Genomic DNA, 11,377 nt, shown 5'->3' with positions numbered 1-11,377 from the left:
TCTCTTCACTTCTAGCTGAGCATAACCTGGAAACAGAAATCCTACTGCAATATTTTAAGCACAACTGGGCTCCCTGGAGCAGTTACAGATCTGTGCCGTATTTTGGACTTTTACTGAATTTGAAACTGTTTGTTGTTTGTTTTTTTTAAAATTGTACATACAGAAGATTTGTTTTATAGGTCATATAGGCTCATAAGTCTCAAGGCTGCAACTAAAGACAAGAAGAACTTCTATCTAGGACCTGTAGAAGGATTGCTCCTCCTAATTTATTTTCTTCTCTGGAGAAATCATAAGTTTTCATTTCCAGTTTGCTGGATTCAAAATGTGCAAGTACAAAGAAAAGGTCCTCACTTGACATTTTGATCAGTAAGCACTGGCCATATTGAATCAACTTGCTCATGGGAATATATTTATATTGTCACAACTTGAGAGCATGTACAGGTCAAACACATGCCAGAAAGGTGACATTTCCCTGGGAAAAGGAATTCTGGCTTTTGTTCAGCCCTCGTCCATAGCTCAGACAACCTCAGTTGTGCTGATTAGCATCAAAAGGCATTTTCTGCCGCTCAATAGAAGTGAATGATGCTGATGATTTCATTTAAAAAATGACTGGCCATTATTTTTTGTACTGATTGGAATATGCTCTATTGAGAGAAGAATCCTGATTTGGGATTAATATCTCCATACAGGAGGGACTGTATAACTTAACTATTCCATCTTCTTAAAAAATATACCTTAAGTGATAAAATTTAAAAAATCTGTGTGCATAAACCAGCACTTTTTATTCCTTTCTCTATTTTGAAGTGTATTAATCCTCTGAATTACTGCTAGTAGTTATTAAATTACTGAATAATCATTGAGGAATTATCAGCTCACTTGCAATGAAATATTAATTTTCTCAGACTAAGTTTGACCATCAAATTCTTACAGAAATTGTATCAGAGCAGTATTTTCCTCATTCTTCTTTAAGAAGACATTTCATTACCATGTGAATTGAATTGCCTCTGAGCAGGCTAATTGGTATATGCAACATGTAAAATACAAACACAGTATAAAGTCACATTTTTACAGAAAGTATAATTCAAATTTGACTGGAAATACCATTTTTTTTTTGAGATCTGGTATTTGTATACAGCAAAGTGGTGGGTAGATGTCTATTATATGTGCAAATATTAGAAAGTATAACTGTGTAAGATACTATAACTCACCTCAAAGAACATTTAAAGGAAATGCACATGGTAATTAGATAAATAATGAGCAATTAATTTGATAGAAGCAGGCAGTCTGTTTGAAAGCAACAGAAGTACATAATGTAGTCAAAGCATACTTACATTTGCTTATTTATTTAAAAGCATGTTGTGTGCACACATTATCACTATCTTTTAATATTTATTTTAGAAGAGACAAATAGTCAATGGGCTAGAGAAAAAAGCCATGTACTTCTAAGAACACATTGACTTTAAAGAACAGCCACAGCCACTAAGCAGTTTAGGCAACTACAACACATCATCTCAGAAACACTTTTCTGTAGGATGGGACAGAACCAGACTCCTAGGCATATCAGAGAGGATGCTATTAGCATCTGCAAAACAGGATTCAAGTTTAACACACATGAAAAATCTACTCAAACATGCAATTTCGGCATGTGAATCAAAACCTGAAACTTAACACACATATCAGCCAAACAGCCAAGAACCGCGTCTTTCATTACAATGAAGCTAATCTAAACCCACTGTCACTCCCAAAAGTGTGTTAAGGTAGAATAATCTTTCTGATGTGCAGCCATTTCTCTTAAGTGACTAAACATGGAACTACTGCAGCCGGCAGCAGGCAGTCATTGATTTCACACTGGGAAAACACTCTAAAGACAACTCTGTTATCAAATGTTATTTACCTGTCATAGTCTTGGCAAATCTCCCCAACAGCTACCAACGCTTTCAAGTACTCATTGGGTTGATAAGGGTGGATATAGTGCAGTGAGCAGCTGTTCCTAGGATCACCATTTGATGCAGTGAAATCTATAGCTACCTGGAAAAGAAGAAAAGTCAATGTGTTGTGGAGCTCTTCTGGGAATAAGTATACCCACACTATCCATATATCTTTACCAGAAACAGTTTTCTGTAGAGACTATAGCCTTAAAGAAAAAGTCATTTTACAGTGTACTTCATTGAATTTTAATTAGGATAGTATTCATAAATATGTCTAAAAGTAAATGACAGATTATAAAATTAGAGATAATAAAACTAAAATGGCATAATTAGGAAAAAAGTGAACTGCATTATTATTCTATGTGAAAAATTATGTTCTAATACAAATGAACCAAATTAACTGTCTCTAGGTTCTCATACTTAATTAAATTATTCCAGCTCAGGTGATGTTCAGGAGATAAAAGCTTTGCAGCAAAAATGTCCCGAGAGAGTTAAAAAAGTCCTACTAAAACCATAAATTAAAACTCCAGTTAGGGACACTTCATAGCTGTTTTAAACCTTACTGTGGCTGCATTAATAGTCGTAGATACTGCCTGTCTGGCACTTTTTATCTTCAGAACAAGTAAACATTATATAATTAACCCTCACGATTCCATAGATGATAGCAAGCTTAAAGGTGAGCTGCAGGGCAAAAATAAAGCTTGAATCCTGCCCAGATTTTTGTGTTGAAAAGGCTTAGAGAAGATTGTAGGAAGCATTCAATGCAAAAGCAAATATTAATGAATCCAGTCAAAATTAATTTCTCCCTTTTAAAATGCTCTTTTTACTTCTCATTGAAGATATACTCTGGCATGCATCTTCTTGTGATATGACCAGAAAGCCCTCTTCTGAATTTGTGATGCTGTTTTCTAGGAATTCCCAAAAGGAGGAAGTAGAAACTCAAAGCGTCTCATAGAGGGAACAAAGCCATTTACAGACTTCCTTATGACTTTCTCTAATGACCTCTTCCTCCAAAAACACCCGTTATACCTGGATATTCAATGGACAAACGCACAGAGTTCAGTTTTACAGTGCATTTGACGGGTAAGGGCTCTGCTGAAGGCTGCAAAAAGAACTTTGATGTCCCAGCTTGGTTCTGTGAATGTGCTGCTTCACCAGCTGGAGCCTCTGCTTGGCGCTGGGAAGACTATGTTATGCAGCTATAAAATGAAAATTAAACGAGATTTTCATTTTCCCTTAAAAAAATGACACAGTCCTCCAGAAACTTATTTTTTGGTTGCTAAAAACTAACGGGGAAAAATCATACTGAGTCAACCCAACATGGCATTTGATTGTTTCTGATTTTCTACTTCTTGTTCTTAGCTGAAGAAAAACATATTTCACCGGGCTCTAGTTAGCTTGGAAATTCCTTTGGCACCTTGATCAACTACGAACCCCCAGCACCTCACCACATTTCAGTCAGGAGATATGAGCTTGATTTGGCTTGCAAATAAAGTAATCTTTCACCTCTGCTTTCCTATTTACTGTTTCTGCACTGAAGCGGTGAGTCTGTTTTCCACATAGATCTTTTTCTGAAAATGACAGATTGATTTAACTTGAATAAATCAAAAGGAAACCTCTCATATTCTCACTTGCATGCATGCACGTAAACGAGTAAAAAAGAAACACTAGTGGTGTGTGAAACCTAAGGTAAATCCATACCTACTTGCATGGATTAGCTTAGTTTTGAGACACTTATTTTTAAAAAAATCTTAGCCAAGGTGTGCATATTTTTAAAAAATATGGGGTTTTTATCTGATACTAGCTTTAATTTTTTGTTCTGATTACAGAAAGTGCAAAAATGTCACTGTATGATAGAGAAACAAAGGTATTTTTACTGATAATCCCAAAACAGACATTAACAAGGCTTCAGTGACATATCAGACAAAACTGGACAAGACTACCTTCGTGGCTGTTAGCCATAGCTATATCTTTTTTAACTTAAAACAAGAGCACAGTACAGGAATAAGAAGTAGGTTTCATTCGCTTGGAAAAAAGTGTGGCTAGTGTTTGGGAAAGAAAAAATCACTCCCCAGAACAAGCTTCCTTTTTGGAAATGATCCTTGTAGTAGAGATCTGCTAATAAGCAAAAAAATCCTAATTTTCTATGATGAAGCCTTTATGAATATTTGTACTTGGATGCAGTGTACTTGACTTCGATCCAAATCTCTGACACCCAAAGGGAGGACTTTTAAGAAAGTCACAGCTTTCACTTGCCAAAATTCCAAAATAACAAGCGGAGCTCTGCTTTTTTAGCATTACTCAGCAGTACCAAAGTCTTGTGCAAATACATAGGATAAGGATCTGTAAAATTAAGTTAACATATCACAGAAGTTAGACTATTATCACAACAGAGCTAATCTTGTGGGCAGCAAAGTAGAAATCTTTCTTACAGTGTGTACATTTGTTTTTATCAATGTATCTTCAAATGTATCAGTTCGAATGTACCAGTCATTTTCCTACAGTTAAGTACGAAAATAACATAGTAGTAACTACACTCTTAGTATTTTTTTCCTCAGCATTATAAAAGGCTGATTTTCACTGCACTGAAAACTTCCTACATAGCTTGGACCTCCTGCTAAATCTGTCAGCAACAAATCAACCTGCCCAGTACTGTGACCTGCCTGAGAGAGAATCTGTCCAATATATCTTTCTATTACAGCTTCTTTTATGCACATTACACATGCTTTCTGCTGTATTTCCTGAAGTGATGAAAATGTCTTCTGACTACAGACCCATTTGCACTGCCAACTTCTGACCATTTCTTTTACAGCAGGGTACAGTGTCTGATAAGAGATACAGCGTTTTGCAATAAGCAGTGCATAAAAGTAGGGAACTGGAATCAGCACAATTGATCTCTATAGATGAAGGCTTCTTAATAAATGGTTTTAAAGTGAAGGAAAAGTTTATTTTAGTTTTTCAGAGACATTCTTTCTAACTACAAACTATGTTCCTACAATAGATGTACTAAGTATCCCAAGAACACACAGCATGATCACAGAATCACAGAATCACAGAACGTTAGGGATTGGAAGGGACCTCAAAAGATCATCTAGTCCAATCCCCCTGCCAGAGCAGGAACACCTAGATGAGGTTGCACAGGAAGGCGTCCAGGCGGGTTTTGAATGTCTCCAGAGAAGGAGACTCCACAACCTCTCTGGGCAGCCTGTTCCAGTGCTCTGTCACCCTCACTGAGAAGAAGTTTCTTCTCAAATTTAAGTGGAACCTCCTGTGTTCCAGCTTGTGCCCATTACCCCTTGTCCTATCATTGTTTGTCACCGAGAAGAGCCTGGCTCCATCCTCGTGACACTCACCCTTTAAATATTTATAAACATTAATGAGGTCTCCCTTCAGTCTCCTCTTCTGCAAACTAAAGAGACCCAGCTCCCTCAGCCGCTCCTCATAAGGGAGATGCTCCACTCCCTTAATCATCTTTGTAGCCCTACACTGGACTCTCTCCAGCAGTTCCCTGTCCTTCTTGAACTGAGGGGCCCAGAACTGGACACAATATTCCAGATGCGGTCTCACCAGGGCAGAGTAGAGGGGTGTTACCAAAGCTTTCATTAGTGCCTTAAATTAGCAGGTACATCATACTACAGCTTTTTGTTAGCAAATGTATGCATCCCAGTTTCCCTCCCTCAGCAAGTGCCCTTTCAAATCACAGTTGTATCATACTGCCTGTACACAGCATGAACTCAATAGAAATGCCATTAATATTAAGACAACAACAACAGTGCACGTACTAGGAGAGTTTCAAACAATTCCAGATCCATTCCAGTTAAAATAAATTGAAATCTGGGAAGTTGGAAGGAATAGGCCTCCTCCATTTCAGTGATCTGAACTTTTGTTTCATTTCAGCAAAATGAAATATTAAAATAGTAAAACAGAGCAGAAGCAGTTTTCAATTTGTGGTTCACAGCCTGTTGATAGGAAATCTACAATAAGTAAACAAAAGGCAAGCAAATTGCTTCGACCCTTCAGTGCACTGTGCAAGTGCTTGTGCTTCCATTGGAAAACATTTAGGAGGAATCAAAAAGCGTTTGAAAAGCACAGCTGTAACATAATAACATATATATCCCTAGACACTTACTAATGGTTACAGGGCTTCTGCGCTTGTGCTAGACTTGTGGGAAATGCATATTAACCAGTCTTTGCATGTGCTTAAGTGCATGTTCTGATTAGAAAAGGCTTTTAGATATTACTTGAAGACATTACTGTCTTTCTGAAATGACCCTCAACATATTTGATAATTTAGTACTTCCAGTCATATCTTATCGAGGAAATGTCACGAAAGATACATCAAAGGGGATTTGAGGGATTGGCTAGCTTCATATTTGGAGAAGAAATGGGCATTGCAGGCATGCGGGAATAACAGAAGAAGCAGCCAAGTAAGGCAGAGAGGTAATTACACAGGATGCTTTGCTTGAGAGAAGACCACTATAAAGATTTTTGTCCACCACAGTAGGTATTTCCTTCAAAACCAGAAACAAGCTCCTCAGTTCTGGGTGTTATCCAATGAGTGTGTGACATGTACTGGCAAAGTGCATGTTTTACACCTCAAAAAGCTTATTCGTATACAAGACGACAATCCACTGCTTTCTAGAACTGCTGCTGTTGGTGGAACTTTCTGCTGGGACAAGAAAAAAAAATAATTCTTTTTTTTGTTAAATCTTTTTGGAAAATGAAGGCTTATCTGGATAAAGTGAAATAGAACGTTTCAGTAGCACCCAATGTCTGACACTTGATACCTGGGAGTAGAAACAGGGTATGGTGCTACAGGAAAAGGTAAGATTTTCAGATGCAGAATATTACCCTGGAGCATTAGATTTTATCCTTGTAACTTGCATGAAATTAGAAGTCACAAAAACCAGACTGGAACTGAACTACAATCTGTATTCCTATGCTGTGGGAAATATTTTATTTTATTTTATTTTATTTTATTTTATTTTATTTTATTTCCCAGATTCAAAATACCAAACCCAGAAACAAACCAACCAAACAAAAATACCAAAACCACAGAGAATTAAGTGTTTCTAAAAATTATTATTATTTGGAAATGGAAAATACTGTATTAGTTTATGGCCAGCTCTGCAAATCATTTCATCTCTTGTTCCTTGAGCTGAATAGCTTCTGAATTTGCTCTAAATTACAACCTTGTCCCCCTGTACTGCCATCTTACTGCTGAGGTACGAAACATCAGCATTTACCCTAGCATTTACACCAGACTGACAGAGAGAGGTCCCTGGCTAGACTCTGCCTGTGACTTCCTGTATGGCACCATTAGAGGAGAAACAACTTGCTTTAATGGAGGACTCGGTCTGGAAAGGAAGACTGGGCCACAGAACTGATGAACAGGACATCTGACATTTAAGTTGCCAAGGCAGGTGAGCTGAAATGTCCCCTGTGACACAGTCCCAGCAAGGTAATCTATTTGTAATTCTTGTGAACTAACTGAGGCTCAAAAGCCAAAGGCTAATCAGCTCTGTCATAGCAGCTAATTCAGTTCTCCAGCTTTTGGTACTGGGTGTAGCTCAGGTGGACTTGGTGGGACTAAACCAGCTTAGCTTCTCACTCCTGTATGAAGCTGTCTTTCCTTTTTGCAGCGTGACTGTCATTGCTTCAAAGCACAGAAGTACATCCGTATGTGCAAGAAAATCTTACTGCATTAACATAGTTTTATTTTCTGGGCTTAATACATTTTGCAAGAAGACCTTAATAATTTACCAAAGAATGGCATGTAAGAATAATTTCTCTGTGAAAGTAATGAATCAGTATCTAAGGGGATTCCCTTTCTTTCAAAAAAGATGTAGAAGTAAGACACTTACTGTAAACTGTATTTGGCAGCCTCCCATGATATAATCTAGGAAAGAATGCATCTTGTGGATCTGCAGACAAGAAACCAAGACATTTGAATTAGCTGAGTGGTGCTAAAACATCAGAGATCTGTCTGAAAATAGTAAATTAGGAGGGAAGGGAGGGTACAATAAGGTAAAGAAAGAAAACACTGAATATAGTTTGAGATAGAAACAAAAATTTAAACAGAGAAAATATCAAAATTCTAAAATTACAGAAAGGAAAATCCACATCAAAAATAGTACCAAGCTCTGCCCCTTCTCAGTGGCAAGTAAGTGGAGATTTTGCTATTGGTTTAGCAGCAATAAGAGCAATTTTATAGAGATGACAAAACGATTAGAAGGGAAACACATGAAAGGCCAATTGGCAAGCCTGTAGGCGCAAGAGTTTAGTACTGCCTACTCCATTGCACAGCAAGAGGGATAGGGCAAGAGAAATGAAAGAGGAGAGTTGGGGACAGTTAGCTTTCTTTTGGGATTCAAGCCCTTGTCTTTACTTTTTCTAGTGAAGCAGTTTCCATTGCTATTATACAAGCAGTTCCATTTTGCTGTCTCCAAACATTATTAAAATATATTGCTGAAAGCTTAGTGAAGAAACAGCCAAAGAGCAAAATGCATATTTACCTTGCACTGGTTAAGGATGACAATGCCTGAGTTCTTGTAATTCTTCTTCTTTGCTTTGTACTTGGGGTTAATGCATTCCCATTGTACCTGTGAAAAATAGCTGTCACTGCTTGAAGGAAAATTTATGTAAAAATTAAATTATTAACAAAAATGGCACTATCTGATTTCTACAGTCGACTAAATCCTATCAAATAATGGTGCACACAGAAGAAAAAAAGAAAGCCATTAACTATGCAGAGAATGAGCTTAATAGAAAAAGGCCCAGGGTAAACATCCGTCTTCAAACACATCCATGTGGACATAGCACTGAGAGGGATATCCAGATTTGTGTGTTGTCATCTTCCAGTCCTGTAGGTTCAGGTATTACATGAGCAAGATTGAGGATCTTTTGAGATCATTTAAGAGATGAAAAAAGAAGAGGGAACTTAATACAAATGAAAATACTGGAGGGAGCAACTTGATGCATTGTGTTAACCACAAAACTGCCTATGTGGTAATACTGGTGTTTTGCATTGAACTCATGATTAGAGAAATTCTGATCAGAGATCATCTCAGTCTTTTGACAGACAGCAATAGTTTCTCCTTAAAGCATGGTAGTAAAATGAAAAGTTAAGAAAATCACTACACAGTGCACAAAGATGCAGTGAACTAATTACTGATATATTGGAAAATTATCCCTGAGTATTTTAAAACCCTTTTTAAAAAAATGTTCTGATCAGTTTTATTTACAAATAATCCATTCTAAAGCGCAATAGTCCTATCTTGTTACTGAAACATGCTGTCTTGTTCCCACCACAACATTTCCCAGAGACTTACTGATTTTCACTTCAAATGTTCTGACCCTCCTCTGGTTTCAGGCAGATTGGCCTGAAAGGCCAAGCTTTCAGACCCTGACTTCTCATGACTACGTAGTATTTATGCCTCTTACTGCAGGACAAGAATATATGTTTTTCTTCTGGAAGTATTTACTGGCAATCATAATTCCAGATTTGCAAAGGCAATGTGCTATTAAATATGGTTAAAAACATTACTGTTTTCTTTCAGGACATTGTTTTCAAGTGCTGGGAGAAAACATGTAAGCTGCTAATGTTATGTTGGATAACATAAAGAATATGTCTCCAAAGGGAACCAGGATGGCCTATTATCTAAAAATCCCTACTGTGACAGTTTGAAATGAAATATATCTGTCCTAAGTGTTACAATACTTCTTCTATAGTGAAGACTTTCATATAGAATCTGTCTGAGCAGTGTTTGAGCATGTAAACCCACTTTTACCTTATGAACAGCCCCAGCAATTTCACCAAGCTTCAAACCATTGCCTAACAGCAATTACTTAGATGTCTCTGAAGTACTTCAAACTTCGAGCTTTTGCCAAATGTCAAAAAAGGAAGGCAAAACATATTTCTTTGGAGCAATTTGAGACTTTTTCTGGGCAGGGAAGGAGGAGTATTTTCATCAGTGTGTTACTGGAAACGGGAGTCATAGTGAAGAATGGGAAAAGTAAAAAAAACGTTCTAACTGCAGGAAGCACATCTGCTTGCTCTCCCAGTTAGCCTACAGCTCAATTATTTGTCTTGTGAAATGAATTTTCCAACTGAGAAGATGGGCAGACACAGGCCCACATGTTCAGGGGAAATCCTCCATAAACATTTTTTCTCTACATAAGAGAAGCAGTCAGACTTAAGAAATAAAAGCCCTTCTCTCCAAGTAAAAAGCCTGCTCTGTGACAGAATGCTAGAGTGCAATAAGCTCGCATTTGGGAAAGCAATCTGATAGCAAGGCAAAAGCACTGCCCACTTGCATCTAGATACACTGACGTGTGGCAAAATGGTTTAGCATAGAGTTATATCCAAAATTACTGGAAGCATTCCTATGGAGAAATTGTGCTGTCTGTAAATTATAAAGAAATTGTAAAATACTGAAAATAGAGATAGAAAAAATAGGAGTCAAGATTTGTGTTCCTCCCTTTGACACTGGACTACACTGGAGAGACCTCATTGCTTTCACCTGTAATGTCTAAGGTGCACTTCCTTAATTTTATCATCCTCCAACATGAACACTTTTCAAGGTGTGTGTTTAAACAAGGCCTGACCTATATGAACCTTTACACTATGCACATAATTCTTCTCTGTGGGAAGAGATTTAAGCCTACTGAACATTATGTTCATGGAATTGGTTTCTGGAAGGAGTTTACACTATATGAGGACCAAAGCGGCGTAAAACATTATCTCAAGGGACAAAAGTCTGTGCCTGTGGTCAGCCTCTCAGCTTCTCTGTACTAGCTGTAAAATACAACTAGGGATGTTTACCTGCCTTTGTAATGTATTTTGATATGTATGGATAACAATTTTCAGGAACTATCTAAAGCTCATTAAAATATTCCATATGCAAGTCACTAACATGTCATAGCTGGTGTGGATAAGAAAGCAACGAACAGACTAGCAAATTCCTATAAAGTAGGAAAACACAAAGAAAAAACAATTTTGCACCTATTAAATCTGTTGTGATAGTATAAAGAAAGGAAAGGAACAGGAGAGGAAAGGAGGGGGAAATCCTTTTCCAGTTCTTAGGTAGGCTTAGAAAAACATTAAGACTGTTTTACATAAAGATCTCAATCTTCACTTACCAACCAAGGTCTGGTTCTGACCTCGGTAATTCCCACAGCTCGAGCTGAAGATGTGACAAGCATAATTTGAAGGAAATTCCCTATACAGACCTTGTCATATCCCCAGCTCTTCTAAAGAGTTCAGAATACAGTTCTAAGCAGGTAAGTAATAATGAGAAACATTTTTCAAATATTTTGCTTGCACTGTGAAGCCAAGCTCAATTTTCAGTCTGTTCCTATGTTCCCAGTATTGATTTGGTATCTGTCATTGCTTTTTATTGATTCATTTTTGTCTCTTAAATTAACTATTAAGTTGAGAGGACACTAAT

General features: G+C 37.3%; 1 protein-coding gene across 1 annotated transcript in view; it reads right to left on the bottom strand.

The window, feature by feature from the left end:
• CPNE4 (copine IV) overlaps window positions 1-11,377 on the bottom strand; it is a gene marked incomplete at its 5' end in the record, with an annotated part of 101,385 nt that overhangs the window by 36,894 nt on the left and 53,114 nt on the right. The window contains 3 exons of the mRNA XM_010189180.1: window positions 1,895-2,028; window positions 7,793-7,852; window positions 8,444-8,530. Of these exons, the coding sequence (XP_010187482.1) occupies window positions 1,895-2,028; window positions 7,793-7,852; window positions 8,444-8,530 (281 nt within the window). The remainder of the gene's footprint in view (window positions 1-1,894; window positions 2,029-7,792; window positions 7,853-8,443; window positions 8,531-11,377) is intronic.

The sequence above is a fragment of the Mesitornis unicolor genome, unplaced genomic scaffold (assembly GCF_000695765.1).
Source record: "Mesitornis unicolor isolate BGI_N332 unplaced genomic scaffold, ASM69576v1 scaffold15807, whole genome shotgun sequence".
In the NCBI taxonomy this organism is placed as follows: Eukaryota; Metazoa; Chordata; class Aves; order Mesitornithiformes; family Mesitornithidae; genus Mesitornis; species Mesitornis unicolor.
Note: the sequence above shows the minus strand (reverse complement) of the source record. Positions and strands in the feature narration are given on the sequence as shown.